General features: G+C 41.8%; 1 protein-coding gene across 9 annotated transcripts in view; it reads left to right on the top strand.

Annotated features, from left to right (window-relative positions):
- Positions 1-15,879, top strand: part of MPHOSPH9 (M-phase phosphoprotein 9) — an 83,392-nt gene that overhangs the window by 58,044 nt on the left and 9,469 nt on the right. For 8 of the 9 annotated variants that reach the window (XR_012094612.1, XM_037995578.2, XM_008005101.3 and 5 more), the window contains 7 exons: positions 441-542; positions 10,036-10,170; positions 11,348-11,523; positions 12,699-12,839; positions 13,674-13,794; positions 14,590-14,693; positions 15,424-15,671. Coding sequence is in view for 8 of the 9 variants with exons in the window: in XM_037995578.2 (XP_037851506.1) it covers positions 441-542; positions 10,036-10,170; positions 11,348-11,523; positions 12,699-12,839; positions 13,674-13,794; positions 14,590-14,693; positions 15,424-15,671 (1,027 nt within the window). In the remaining variant the exon portion in view is untranslated. Of the gene's footprint in view, positions 1-440; positions 543-10,035; positions 10,171-11,347; positions 11,524-12,698; positions 12,840-13,673; positions 13,795-14,589; positions 14,694-15,423; positions 15,672-15,879 lie in introns of those variants that run through there. The other variant, XM_008005106.3, reaches the window with a different exon arrangement.

The following is a 15,879-nucleotide window of genomic DNA, read 5'->3' as shown; positions in this document are numbered from 1 at the left end:
TTTTACTATGAAAAAGGTTTATGGACTTGCAACTCTTTTTTTTTCTTGAGACAGAGTCTCACTCTGTTGCCAGGCTGGTGTGATCTTGGCTCACTGCAACCTCCACCTCCCGGGTTCAAGTGATTCTCCTGCTTCAGCCCCCCGAGTAGCTGGGACTACAGGTGCGCACCAACCACCATGCCCAGCTAATTTTTGTATTTTTAGTAGAGACGGGGTTTCACCACCTTGACCAGGATGGTCTCTATCTCTTGACCTTGTGATCCACCTGCGTCGGCCTCCCAAAGTGCTGGGATTATAGGGGTGAGCCACCGTTCCCAGCCATGGACTTGCAACTCTTTTACCACCCATTTTTTAGGAAGACCTGTTAAATAAACTGTGGTTGAGCTATATTTTAAATTTGTTGAAATGTACTTAATTTATCTTTATTGCTTTTGAATTAGAATGATTTCAAAACTTGAAGCTCAGGTCAAGCAAGTAGAACATGAAAATATGTTAAGCCTTCGTCACAATTCTAGAATTCATGTGAGACCCTCGCATGCCAAGTAAGTTATTTCATTTACTCTCTGTAAAGCTAGAAATAGGTGTATGCTTTTATTAAGACGAGAAGCTCATCTGTCTAAATCATAAGAAAGTCAGGGTTAAATATCATTACAGAACTTAGATGTGTTAAATTAATTACTGAACATTGTAAACCCTCTTATGTGGAGGCATTTGCTAAAATGAGGAAATATAGTAGGATCAAATTGGGATCCTTGGAATGTATTTTGTTCTTTGCCCAGCTGTGTGACCTTAGGCAAGTCACTTACCGTTTTTGGAATTCATTTTTATTATCTGTAAAAATAAGGACAAGAGGCTAGAACATCTCAAAAGGTCTTTTAGCCCTAAAATTTTAGACATTTTATTCCCATGTTATGGAAGGAACTATGAAGATCGATCTTCATTAGGTTGTATGGGTTTTCTTTCTGGTTTTTTAGTTCTTTCAGAATTAGCTTGGCTATAATCTCAGCATTGTCTTGGTGATACCCTTACAGAATACATTATTTTTATATTAGAACTGGCTTTTATTATGATTTTGGTGTAAATGAAGAATATGAATAAGTAAATAATAACTTTATAATAACATTTATCAGAAAAATGATTTTAAATTGTAATTTGTGACCCAAGTTGTAATTGTCAAATGAGGAGCTCTTTCTAGGGCTGGACACAGTGGTTCACGTCTGTAATTCCAGCATTTTGGAAAGCCAAGGTGGGAGGATCGCTAGAGACCAGGAGTTCCAGACCAGTCTGGACAACATGGCGAGAGACCATCTCTATAAAATAAAATAAATTTTAAGAGAAGCTTTTTCTAAGTCTTTGTTAATTAATTTTAGTAGAACATGGAAAATTCTTCTTCTTTTTTTTTTTTTTAAAGAAAAGATATAAGTAACAAATTGAATATTTGAGAGAGATAAAAGAGAGAGCTTTGGGTTGGGGGCCAGGGAAGACCTTTCTTTGGAGGAGGCTCATAAGCAGAGGAGTCACCTGTGCATAGAGTTGCTGGAGCAGAAGGTGTGGGGTGAGGGATAGGCAGGGTGGGGTGTCTGGGAGGTGGTCCATGCAGAGAAATTGCCTTGCTAAGTCCTTAGGTAGGAAAGAGCTTAGCATGTTTGAAGAACCTAAGGGAGGTTAGTGTGGCTTGAATATTTCTAGCAAGAGGCAAAATCGCCCTAGATGAAATCAGAGATTGAACATTTATAGCTTTCTAAGCCATGGTTAAGAGTTGGATCTTGCCCTAAGTCCATTGGGAAGCCTTTGAAGGATTTTATGTGGTAAAATGATGTTATCTAATTGTTACTAAGGTACCTGTCGTGAGAAGATGGAGTAGGAAAGAAGCAGGAGAAGTAGGAAAGAAGCAGGAAAGAAGAAGGAGTAGGAATGGAAGCAGGAGACTAGTTAGGCTGGTGCAGTGCTAGGAGAGAGATGGTGTTAGCTGGGTGGTGGTCACAGAAATAGACAAAAGAGAATCTTCAGGAGAGATTCTAGAGGTAGGATCTATAGGATATGGTTGTGGATTGGATGGCAAGGTAAGAAAGGGAGGTGTTGGAATAATTCCTTGGTTTCTGTCTCAAACAACTAAAGGTACCTAGTTCATATGTTGAACTTAGGGAAGAGATCAGAATTTCCATCTTGAATATTTTTCATATCGATTCCAAGTGGAAATCAAATAGGCAATTATAAATGAGTTTGGAGCTCAAAAATAAGGTTTTAGGATGGAGTGATAAATTTTGGAGTCGTGCTGGGCACAGTGGCTCACGTCTGTAATCCCAGCACTTTGGGAGGCCGAGGCAGGCAGATCACGAGGTCAGGAGATCGATACCATCCTGGCTAACATGGTGAAACCCCGTCTCTACTAAAAATACAAAAAATTAGCCAGGCGTGGTGGCGGCCGCCTGTAGTCCCAGCCACTCGGGAGGCTGAGGCAGGAGAATAGTGTGAACCTGGGAGACGAAGCTTACAGTGAGCCAAGATCATGCCACTGCACTCCAGCCTGGGCGACAGAGTGAGACTCCGTCTCAAAAAAAAAAAAAAAAAAAAAAAAAAAAATTGGAGTCATCTCTTTCTAGATGGTGCCTAAAGTTGTAGAATGGATGCCAACTGAGTGTGTTTAGTGAGAAGCAGGCCTGGGGCAAGAACTCTGACACTGGTGTTGGATAGGGAGAGCTGGCCAAGGAACCCGAGAAAGCGCTGCCAAAAAGCTAGAGGAAAACAAGCAGCTACCGGTATTGAGTGCAAAACCCAACCTGTGTTTTCCCCGTGCTCTCACACCAGCACAACAATAGACTCAGAAGACTTTTGTGACCCAGAATGTGTGGTATTTCTCCTCACCAGCAAGCGAGCAATCAGTTCTTCATGGCACCCAGCTGGGTGGCCTCCCATTCATCTCTGATACTATCTACCCAGAGATAGGGTCAGATCCCATAAGCTGAGAGCTCAGTCCCCAAGACTACCCCATTTCAGACACCATTTGCAAGTCCAGGCCTCCAGAACATCTAACCAACTGGCTTCAAGTTGAGGTTCCCATAACCCTCTCTTTGGGTTTGATTAATTTGCCAGAGTGGCTCGTATAACTCAGAGAAACATGTTTACCAATTTATTACAGATGGTATTTTAAAGGATACAAAAAAAACAGCCAGTTGAAGAGATACAGAGTAAGGTCTGGAGGATCTCCAGCACAGGAGTTTCTTTCCTTGTAGAGATGGGGTGTGCCATGCCCCCCAGCGCGTGGATGAGCTCTTGTTCAGCTCTCCAGAAGCTCTGGAGCCCTGTCCTCTTGGGCGTTTTATGGAGGCTTCGTTGGATAGACCTGATTGAAGCTTGGACAGCTGTGTTGAAATGTGATTGGACAGAAAGGATGTGATCTAAACCTAGCAAGGCCTGTCTGTTCAGATCCTTCTTGGCCTCTTTGTGCAGCATTCCTTCCTCCAGAGGATGAAGCAGGACACTCTCTGATTTGAATGAGAGTCTTATGACCCATAATCAGATTAGAGTCTTACCCTGGTAAGGTAAAAGGAAGACAGGAGAAGGTTAGAGATTCTGTTGACTGCAACAAGGGATATGGAAGTTATGAGCCAGGAATTGTGGATGAAAACTGATATATAATATATGTAATAATCTCACATTGCTGCTTGAGAGATCAAGGTAAAGACTGCAAGGTCTTTGCAAGCTGGAGGCTAATGCTTAGTGAACAGTTTGGATAGAGTGATTATCAGTAGAAGCCCATTCAGAGTGTACTCAAGAGTGAATGCAGGCTGGGCGCGGTGGCTCACACCTGTAATCCCAGAACTTTGGGAGGCTGAGGTGGGTGGATCACCTGAGGTCAGGAGTTCGAGACCAGCCTGGCCAATATGGCAAAACCTCATCTCTACTAAAAATACAAAAATTAGCTGGGTGTGGTGGCACGCACCTGTAGTCCCAGATACTCAGGAGGCTGAGGCAGGAGAATCGCTTGAACCTGGGAGGCAGACATTCCAGTGAGCCAAGATTGCACCACTGCATTCCAGCCTGGGTGAGAAAGTGAGACTCTGTCCCAAAAAAAAAAAAAAAAAAGAAAACTGTATGACATTCAAATTTTGGTGTCCACAAATAAAATTTTTATGGAACGCAAGCTTATTCACTTACATATCATCTTTGGCTGCTTTTGTGCAACAGCAAAGTAAAGTAGTTGCAACAGACACTGGCCCATAAAACCTCAAGTGTTTACTATCTGGCCCTTTACAGAGAGAATTTGCTGATCCTCAGCTAGATGGTCAACATGGATTAATCTTAGGACATAATATAGAACAACAAAAAACGAGTTGCAGAAGAAATAGGATACTATTTATATTGACTTTAGAATGTGAAGCAATTTTGTATTTCTTATGGGTTCATGCAAATGTAGTAAAAGTATGAAAACTTGCATGGGAATGCTGAACACAAATTTAGAATAAATGTTTGCTTTTGGGAGGGAAAGAATGAGATTAGAGAAGTGCACAGGGGCTTTAGTTGTCTTTATAGTGTTCTACTCTTAATTTAAAGAATATATAACCAAGATTTTATAAAGCTGGATGGTTGGTGCATGAGTATTACCTGTATGTCTATGTGTGCTTGAGATATTTTATATATATATACACACACACACGTATATATATGTGTGTATATATATGTGTATATATACGTGTGTGTGTATGTGTATATATATACGTATATATGTGTGTGTATATATATAAATTTTCTTTTTTTTTTTGAGATGGAGTCTTGCTCTGTCACCCAGGCTGGAGTGCAGTGGCACAATCTCGGCTCCCCGTAACCTCTGCTTCCCATGTTCAAGTGATTCTCCTGCCTCAGCCTCCTGAGTAATTGGGATTACAGGTGCCCGCTACCATGTCCAGTTAATTTTTATGTTTTTAGTAGAGATGGGGTTTTGCCATATCGGCCAGGCTGGTCTCAAACTCCTGACCTCAAGTGATCTGCCCACCTCAGCCTCCCAAAGTACTGAGATTATAGGCGTGAGCCACAGTTCCTGGCTGATATTTTATTTTGTTTTTGAGACAAAGTCTTGCTCTGTCGCCCAGGCTGGAGTGCAATGGCGCAGTCTTTGCTCACTGCAACCTTTGCCTCCCGAGATCAAACGATTCTCCCATCTCAGCCTCCCGAGTAGCTGGGACTACAGGCATGCGCCACCATGCCCGCTAAATTTTGTATTTTTAGTAGAGATGGGGTTTTACCTTGTTGGCCAGGCTGGTCTCGAACTCCTGACCTCAAGTGATCCGCCTGCCTTGGCTTCCCAAAGTGCTGGGATTACAGGTGTGAGCCATTGTACCTGGCTCTGGCTGATATATTTTAAAAGTGAACAGGAACGAATAAAGGAAAAGTATCCAGAAGATGAAAGAACTCTTTTTTTTTTTTTTTGAGACAGAGTCTCGCTCTGTCGCCCAGGCTGGAGTGCAGTGGCCGGATCTCGGCTCACTGCAAGCTCTGCCTCCCGGGTTCTGGCCATTCTCCCGCCTCAGCCTCCCAAGTAGTTGGGACTACAGGCGCCCGCCACCTCGCCTGGCTAGTTTTTTTGTATTTTTTAGTAGAAATGGGGTTTTACTGTGTTACCCAGGATGGTCTCGATCTCCTGACCTCGTGATCTGCCCGTCTCGGCCTCCCAAAATGCTGGGATTACAGGCTTGAGCCACCGCGCCCAGCCCTGAAAGAACTCTTACAAATCAATAAGAAAAGGATAACTTTCTTAACAAAAAATGGTAAAAGAATATAACAAGCAGTTCATAGAACCGTGATGGCTAATAAAAATGAGAACATGTTAATTGTCATGAAAATGCACATTAAAACGATAAGATACAATTCACACTGTCGGACAGGTCAGACTTAAAATTGGATCACTTTAACGTTTGGCAAAAGATATGGAGAAACAGGAACTCTCAAAGTAATGAACGACAGTTGATACATCTTGTCTAGAGAGTGATTTGGCAACATCCAGAGAGGTTGAAGATGTGCACGCCCCAAATCCCACAGTTCCATGTTAAGATGTTTGCCTTAGAGGAATTTTCACACGTGTTAATTTTAGCATTATCGAAAGGCTGCATATTAAAAACCACATTTCCACTGCAGGGAGAAAGGACAAATATATTCATACTATTGGTAAATGATTAAAATGAATAGAGCTTATATGTACTAACACAGATAAATTTCAAACATAACATTGAACAGAGAAAGCATTAAAGGCCAGGTGTGGTGGCTCACGCCTATAATTTCAGCATTTTGGGAGGCCAAGGTGGGGAAATCGCTTGAGCCCAGGAGTTTGAGACCAGCCTGGGCAACATGGCAAAACCCCATCTCTACAAAAAATACAAAAAGTTAGTGGTCGGATGCGGTGGCTCACGCCTGTAATCCTAGCACTTTGGTAGGCTGAGGCAGGTGGATCATGAGGTCAGGAGTTTGAGATCAGCCTTACCAACATGGTGAAACCCTGTCTCTACTAAAAATACAAAAAAATTAGCCGGGTGTGGTGGCATGCACCTGTAATCCCAGCTACTCGCGGGGCTGAGGCAGGAGAATTGCTTGAACCTGGGAAGTAGAGGTTGCAGTGAGCCAACATCGAGCCACTGCACTCTAGCCTGGGTGACAGAGCGAGACTCTGTCTTAAAAAAAAAAAGCTGGGTGTGGTGGTTGGTAGTTCCAGCTGCTTGGGCGGCTGAGGTGGGAGAATCGCTTGAGCCTGAGGGTCGAGGCTGTACTGAGCCATGATCATGCCACTGCACTTCAGCCTGGGGGACAGGGTAAAACCCTGTCTCAAAAAACCCAAAAGACATTTAAAAATGTTTATTAATACATTACGCCTTCTGTGTAATTGAAAAAAATACAGCTATATACATAAAACTTGGTCTTCTAATTAAATACAAATTTGGCAAGATTGGGCTGGGCACCGTGGCTCACTCCTGTAATCCCAGCACTTTGGGAGGCCGAGGTGGGCAGATCACTTGAGGTCAGAAGTTTGGCCAACATGATGAAACCCCATCACTACTAAAAATACAAAACTTAGCTGGGCACAGTGGTGGGCCCCTATAATCCCAGCTACTCTGGAGGCTGAGGCAGGAGAATTGCTTGAACCCGGTAGGCAGAGGTTGTAGGGAGCCGAGATCACACCACTGCACTCCAGCCTGGGTGAAAGAGCAAGACTCTGTCTCAAGAAAAAAAAAAAAATTGGCAAGATCTCAGCATTTATTAAAACTGAGAATGGGTGAGTAGATGCTTGTTATTGTATTCTTTGTAATTTTCCAAGAATGTTTGAAATAGTTTTTTTTTTTTTTTTTTTTTTTAGGATGGAGTCTTGCTCTGTCGCCCAGGCTGGAGTGCAGTGGAGCGATCTTGGCTCACTGCAAACTCCGCCTCCTGGGTTCACGCCATTCTCCTGCCTCAGCCTCCTAAGTAGCTGGGACTACACGTGCCCACCACCACGCCCAGCTAATTTTTTTTTTTTGTATTTTTAGTAGAGATGGGGTTTCACTGTGTTAGCCAGGATGTTAGCCAGGATGGTCTCGATCTCTTGACCTTGTGATCTGCCCACCTTGGCCTCCCAAAGTGCTAGGATTACAGGCATGAGCCAACGTGCCCAGCCCTGAAATAGTTCTTAATTTAAAAACTGGGCCGGGCGGATAATCCCAGCACTTTGGGAGGCCGAGGTGGGCAGATCACGAGGTCAGGAGATTTGAGACCATCCTGGCTAACACAGTGAAACCCTATCTCTACTAAAAACACAAAAAATTAGCTGGGCATGGTGGCAGGCGCCTGTAGTCCCAGCTACTTGGGAGGCTGAAGCAGGAGAATGGTGTGAACCCAGGAGGCGGAGCTTGCAGTGAGCCGAGATCGCGCCACTGCACTCCAGCCTGGGCGACAGAGTGAGACACCGTCTCAAAAAAAAAAAAAAGGGGGGGGAAAGAGTGACTGGAATTGAAGTGAATGTAGATAAAAGAGACAGCTCTAAAATGTTTGGTCGTGAAAGGGGACAGAGAGAAGACAAGCGTTGTTTCATGGTTTCTGGTGTTTCTTTGAAGTTTGACTCAAAAGTTTCACCTGTCAATGAAGGTGGGACGGGAGGTTTGAGGAGGGTGGAAAGGGTGTGAGATAGTCATGTTTGGAGAATTGAAGTTTGTTGGTTACAGAAAGTCATGTTGCCAGGAGGTTTGGGGTGTCTGCCTGAGGTGTTGATGAGTCTGCCCAGCTGGTGGCTTTTTTCCAGCAAAGCTCAGTGATAGGAGTTTAGACCCTGAAGCACAGCCTTTGTAGTCAGCCAGTCCTCAGATTTTGCTGCCAGTCAGGTGTGGCGAAAGGTGAGCAAGAAAGCATGAGTGTGGACTCCAGGGTAGATCAAGAGGACGTAGTCAGGCTAGGAGGGGTTGATAAATGGAAAGTGGAGAGGCAAAGGATCGTAGGTCACGTTGCTGATGCTTGAGGGCTGGAGGCAGAATAGGGGCGGAGTCTTTGGAGTATTGGTTTCTTAAGGGGAGTGTGTTCTCTGGTTATAACAAAAGCCAGCAACTACCCTCTGAGGTTGCTAGCTGAGGAGTAGAGGGTCACCTCACTGGAGAGAGCGGTCAGGAAGTTGCCTAGTATGAGAACAGGAATAGGTGTGGAGAAAACAAGGCAGGCTGCAAAGTCTGGGGAATGACTGGGGGTTAACAGGATGGTAGGAACCTCAGATGAGCTGGGAGAGCGATAGTCTAGAACTGCACTGTTCAGTACAGTCCTGCCAACAACCACTATTACTATTTAAATCAATCATGTCAAGCTAAAATGAGCAACAGAGACTGACTCTCCAAAGAAATTTATTTGGGGCTGGGCGCGGTGGCTCAAGCCTGTAATCCCAGCACTTTGGGAGGCTGAGACGGGCGGATCACAAGGTCAGGAGATAGAGACCATCCTGTCTAACCTGGTGAAACCCCGTCTCTACTAAAAAATACAAAAAACTAGCCGGGCGAGGTTGCGGGCGCCTGTAGTCCCAGCTACTTGGGAGGCTGAGGCAGGAGAATGGCGTGAACCCGGGAGGCGGAGCTTGCAGTGAGCTGAGATCCGGCCACTGCACTCCAGCCTGGGCGACAGAGCGAGACTCCGTCTCAAAAAAAAAAAAAAAAAAAGAAATTTATTTGGAAATGTTTGGGGTTTGCAATCTGAAGGACGCATGCTGTGGTGAACCATAAGCATGGCCAAAGGGGTTGGGACACAGGAAACTTTAAAAGACAAAGGGCAGTCCACAGTCCACTAAGCTATTTGAAAACCAAGACCCCTGGTTACGGGAGCATGTTGCAGGCATTAGCATTAGCTCAATGGTGGAGACATTCCTTGTTAGGGATGTTTCCTTGTACAAACAGCTTATTATCTGGAATACTGTGGTTCTGAGGAATTCAGAATAGTTCCCATAATCAGCATCTGTGTGAGAGGGCTGCTCCTTTGTGCCTCCCAGCTCCATTTTGTGGGAGTTTGACCTTAGTGACTCCATTTTGATACTGAAAACTTCCTTTATTAAAATTAAGATATTATAATTGGTTCTTCAGTCTCACCAGCCACATTTCAGGTGTTCAGTAGTGACACCTGACTTGTGACTGCTGCATTGGACAGTGCAGATAGCGTTTCTGGTTTTGCAGAAGACTCTGTTGGACAGTGCTGGTCTGAAGGGAACAAGAAGGGCAGTCCTGCTTCATTCAACCCCTTACCCTCAGCTACAGTAGGGGCACAGAGCGTAAAAGGTGTGAAATGCCTGAGAGACAGTGAGGGGAATGTTCAGAGCCACAAGTACCTGAATCTTGACTGAGATTCAGGAGTAACAGAAACCTAGAAGAATAGTTAAGTTGAATCATAAAACTGTAAAATAAATTGTATCTAAAATATAGATTGTTACATGTGGTTTTAAAATTACTGTACAAATGTGTAAATACTGTTTGAGAGCAGATTGTTTATATGCACATGCAGTCTGAATTGAAGTGCAGACCTTTATAATGCCTGTTTTCATTCTAATAGCACACTAGCAACTTCAGACGTCAGCAGGCGGAAGTGGCTGATTTCAGGTGCAGAGTATTCCATCTTTACTGGCCAGCCTCTGGACACCCAGGACAGTAACGCGGATAACCAGCTGGAGGAGACCTGTAGCACTGGGTGAGATAACTTTGCTAAAGATTCTATTTAGGGATGTTATGTTTTCTTAGAGATTTCAATTGCTTTTAAATGTTCAGGAAGCCGTCTCTTTGGTTGTTTAATGTCTTAATTTTGAGAAGATGACTTTTATTTTACTTTGAAAGGCTACTACTTTTAGAATATTTTACTTCCATGAGCTCTGCTGAGCTTCCCCACCTGTGCTCAGTGGCACAGTATGGGTTTGTGATTAGGATAGGATGTCAATCCTCAGGCCAGACATGGTGGCTCACACCTGTAATCCCAACACTTTGGGAGGGCAACGTGGAGGATCGCTTGAGCCCAGGAGTTCGAGACCAGCCTGGGCAGCATGACAAAATCCCACCTCTACAAAAAATAAATATATTAGCCGGGCGTGGTGACATACGCCTGTAGTTTTAGCTACTTGGGAGGCTGAGGTGGGAGGATTACCTGAGCCTGGGGAGCTCAAGGCTACAGTGAGCTATGATTGTACCACTGCACTCCAGCCTGGGTGACAGAGTGAGACCTCATCTAAAAACAAACAAAAGATGTAGATCCTCTCCTGCTTCAGATGGCTCTGGCCAGCCTGAGCCCCGAGCCTGCCTGAGCAGCCTCAGCCGCTTACTCCAGGGTACTGTGCAGATGCTGTTCCTCTAAGTGTAGGATGTTAGAAGGATGGGAAAGCACTGTATGCAGGTTTAATTTATTTGCATTGCAAAGCATGCTCATTGTGGAGTATAATTGTCAACTCTGTTATTCCCCTAACAACCCCAGTAAAGTGTGTGTTTTAGCTTGGACTGTTGTAACAAGTTACCACAGACTGGGTGGCATAAACAACACACATTTCTTTCTTTACCTCTGAAGGCTGGAAGTACAAGATCAGGGTGCTGAGTGTTTGGTGAGGGCCCTCTTCCTGGTTATGCCCTCACGTGGCCTTTCCTTGGTGTGTGTGCACAGAGAGAGCGCTCCTGCTCTTTCCCTTTTTCATAAGGGCATTAATCCCATCATGGGAGCTTCATCCTCATGACCTCACCCAATCCTAATTACCTTGTAAAGGCCCCACTCCAGATACCATCACATTGAAGATTAGGGCTTCAACGTGTATGTTTGGTGTGGGGGTGGAGGGCAAGACACAGACGTTCAGTCCATAGCACTATATGTCTTAAAATTATTGTTTAAGGCACCATTCACCTCTGGAAAAGGATTCTTCACCTGGAAGTTCATCAACAAGCTTGTTGATAAAAAAGCAAAGAGAGACTTCAGACACACCGATCATGAGAGCTTTACAAGAACTTGATGAAGGAAAAATATTTAAAACTTGGGGGACACAGACAGAGAAAGAGGACACTTCCAATAGTGAGTATTTCCTGGTTTGAGTATTTCCTTGTTGAGATAGATAGGATATAGATATCTTTCCCCATTTATATTACCTTCGTTAAAATTAAAATCTTTAGGTAATGAAATTAGAAGTTTTAACTGTAAACTTGCTATTTTACTGCTACTTCAGCCCCATTTCATAGAGAATTGAATGTCCTAGTTAATAATTTATCACAGTTCTGGCGTAACATGTACCTTCAAAGCCAATTGCATCTTACATTCTGATTATGAAAAAGGTTTACATGGCATTTTTTTTTTTTTTTTTTTGAGACAGAGTCTCACTCTTTTGCCCAGGCTGGAGTGCAGTGTGCAATCTCGGCTCACTGCAAACTCCACCTCCTGCATTTAACTGATCCTCCTGCCTCTCAAGTACCTAGAATTACAGGCGCCCTCCACCATCCTTGGCTAATTTTAATATTTTTAATAGAGATGGAGTTTCACCATGTTGGCCAGGTTGGTCTCAAACTCCTGGCTTCAAGTGGTCCACCCGCTTTGGCCTCCCAAAGTGTTGTGATTACAGGCATGAACCACTTTTCCTGGCCTTACATGGCATTCCTAAGGGTATTTGAAAAATTCCTGTCAGTCTGTCTTACTTGCACACATCAGAAAGCTGTGATAGGCATTTGGTATTCATGAAGTGAGATACAACATTTCCTCTTCTTTCTTGGTTACTGAGCATCTGTAGATAAGGCAAGCAGTGTCTTTAATACTGTGTTTCTTCACAGGTCCAGGTCACCAATATGTTTCTCTCCTTTTCCTCTATGTTTGCTTGCTCAGACCCCTTAGTCATCCTGCCAGTGTCTTTGGGGTTACATCTCCCAAGCAGTGTCTCTTAGTAAATAAATTAATAACCTGCTTTCTAAAAATAACTCTCTTGAAAATCACCTTGAATGCCGATTGTAAACAGGGAACCAGAATGAATTCATTATAAACTCCCATATTTTTCTTCATCGAACATTTTTTATCATTATAATGCGGTGCATTTGCAAATAGTAATTATAACCTAGCTGATGAGAATAAATGCTTTGAACAGAACCTAAGCTGTGTGGCTTGGTGTGTAACCATGTGTAACCACCTGTTAATAAAGGTGGATAACTGAAGCTGAGGCTTGTTTTGATTTGTTTTTTGTTTTGCTTTTTTTTGGTCTGCTGTAGTAAATCCTCGGCAAACTGAAACTTCAGTTAATGCAAGTCGTTCTCCAGAAAAGTGTGCCCAACAGAGACAAAAGAGACTTAATTCAGCCTCACAGAGATCATCATCTTTACCACCTTCAAGTCGTAAATCAAGTACTCCAAGTAAGAATTAGATGTGTACATACATCTTTTGGGTTCAAAAGCGTGACTTCTGAGCTGTGCCCACTGCTTACCTGTTTCCGGTTTCTCTTGTATCCTCAGCACCTAGTAGAGTACTCTGGGCAGAGGACCCCTAAATAAGATCTTGTTCATAAATAAAATTGTCTGATCGCACAGATACTACAAATGTAAATGAAGAAATCTGTTTATTAACGTGAGATTTTTTTATTGTGCCCAGTAAATTGTTTACAACTAATACTAATAATTTTTTGTGTCCACTAAATTGTTTGCAACTAATACTTAAAAATACTGCAGAGTTTTTAAGATCGTAGATAACTATCCAGATAATTCAATCAAATTAATCCAAGCTAGTCTGCAAATATACTTCTTATGTATTTGATCTCAAGTACTCAGCATTAGTCACCACTTTTCTTTAGCCAATTAATTACAGGTTTGGTTTTAAAGTTGAAGCATTGAATTTCTGTCCTGATTTTCCATTTTCACACCAGCTGAGGAGATTCTTATTACTGTGTTATAGGAATGTTCAGTAGTGTACTGCTGTTTCCATCTTATTTCCAGTCGACTTCTAAAATCCTGAAAAACCAGTTTTGAGTCAGAGTGCTGAAAGTACTGTCTGATATACTACAGTGTTACAGTAGTTACCTCTAGGTATTAGGATTATGAGTGGTTTTATTTTTTTGTACACTCTTATTTCTCTTTCAAAGTTTTACGTTGAAATTATATTCCTTTCAAAATTAGAAAAAAAATACTGAAAAAGAAACTTATGCTGATACATATAGAAGGAAAAGAATATTTCCTCTTCATTTTCTTCTATAGCAAAAAGAGAGATTATGCTAACACCAGTGACTGTGGCTTATAGTCCAAAGCGATCCCCTAAAGAAAACTTGTCCCCAGGATTTAGTCATCTGCTTAGCAAAAATGAGAGCAGTCCAATTCGGTAAGTTCTCTAAAATTGTAAAATAAAGTTTACTATATTAGTGATTTTTTTCCAAATGTTGACTTATGTCTCTAGCTATCACTAATTTTTCAGTTGCCAGTGGGAACTCTGTGGATTTCATTTAAATCATAAGTGAATATCATACTACAACTAAAGTACTGCAGTACAATGAACACAGTTTTTAACTGTAAACTTGCTATTACTAGATTTTAAATATCACCTCAGCACCCCTTTCAGCTTTTGTATGTAGAATGATAGATAGTTCTTTGTTTTCCTGAAAAGGTTTATGATACAGGAAAACTTTTGGGCCATTTGTACAGGAAAGTGGGCTTTACTGGTATGGCCCTGGCACTAAATGCATGTTTACCTGTGCTGCTGAGAATTTGTCCCCTCCGAAGTGCGGGCAGCTGTGTGTGCTCTTGATGGGGAGGGACGTTGCTTCTTGGTTCTAGACCCAACTCTGTCAGGCTCTTGCAGAGATGAGTTAAGCACATTGAACCTCAGTTTCTTCTTCTATAAAACGGGGATAATAATAACTACCCTGCTTATTTCATAAGGTTTTTATAAAGATCAAATGACATAATGTACGGGTAAGTGTTTTAAGTCTTTAGTATGTAAATACAATTTTGTTGGAAAATAGAAATTAAATTTCAGTTTTAGACAATTATATAACCAGCTTTCTTTTAAGAAAATACATAAATATGTGGTTAGCTGGATGCCAGCTCATCTTTGTAGTGGAGATAGGGAAAATCAGTTAACATTTTTTTCTCACAAGTAACTTGCTTCATTCAATAGATTTGATATACTTTTGGATGATTTAGATACTGTTCCTGTGTCTACATTACAACGTACCAATCCAAGAAAGCAACTCCAGTTTCTTCCTCTAGATGACTCGGAAGGTATCTTTTCCTAAAAAATATTAGTTATGGTTTTAGTCATTCATTTTTTGAGATTCTGGTATCTCTCAGTGTTCTAAATATTATAATATCCTGCACTTAAATATTTTCCTACTCAAGGGCTTCTGAAACTAAGCACTCATGATGCTACGTGTTGTTATGTCAATGTTGTTATCCTCATTGAAAAGTTGGGAAACTGAGGTACAGGGAATGTTGGTGTTTACCAGGGCCACACTATTCAGTTATTCTCTTTATTTTTATTCTCTATATGCTGCTTAGGCTTTGGGTAACTTTTTTTTCTCATTTATATTCTAAATGTAGAATATAATTTGGAATAAAGCTATAAGACAATGTATGTGAAGTCACTTGGGTAGGCCCTCAAAACGTTACCTGTTTAGTGTTGGTGTATGTCCACTAAATGTAATGTATTATTTAGTTTTTAAACTTTTTTTTGCTTTAAGTTTACTTAAAATTCATTTATGTTTACACGATGTTTGCTTAAGTTCATTAAGGGAAGTTGCAAAGATTGTCAAACAGAGGGCAAAGCTTTCAGAATTCTTTGGAGAAAAAAGCACTGAGTAAATATGATTGATTATTGTATCTTTTTTCATTACTTTTTTGGGCCATATAGCAGCTATATCCAGAAAGTGAAATTGGGCAACATATTTAATATATATGCAACCTACACAAAAAATTGATAAGAAATATAAGCGATTTCTCTCCTCTCTGACAGAAAAAACGTATTCTGAGAAAGCCACCGATAACCATGTTAATCATAGCTCTTGCCCTGAACCGGTGCCAAATGGAATGAAGAAAGTATCTGTGAGAACAGCCTGGGAGAAGAATAAATCAGTTAGCTATGAACAGTGTAAGCCGGTTTCAGTCACTCCACAGGGGAATGATTTTGAATATACAGCAAAAATTAGGACCCTAGCTGAAACAGAACGATTTTTTGATGAACTTACAAAAGAAAAGGACCAGGTAAAAACAAACAAATATTTTTAAAAATTGTTTTCTGAACTTAATGCTTATGTCTAAGGAGAAGGGAATTATTGAGTCAAACTGTCTCAGGAAATTACAACGGGATAACATACCAGAGCTGTGCTAGCAACGGATTTGAGCCATGTGGTCGTTACTAATTGACAGAGGGAAATTAAGTTGAGATGAAATGGATAAGGAAATACTAAGC

The sequence above is a fragment of the Chlorocebus sabaeus genome, chromosome 11, assembly GCF_047675955.1.
Source record: "Chlorocebus sabaeus isolate Y175 chromosome 11, mChlSab1.0.hap1, whole genome shotgun sequence".
In the NCBI taxonomy this organism is placed as follows: Eukaryota; Metazoa; Chordata; class Mammalia; order Primates; family Cercopithecidae; genus Chlorocebus; species Chlorocebus sabaeus.
The sequence above is the reverse complement of the archived record's forward strand: the minus strand, read 5'-3'. Positions and strand labels throughout refer to the sequence as shown.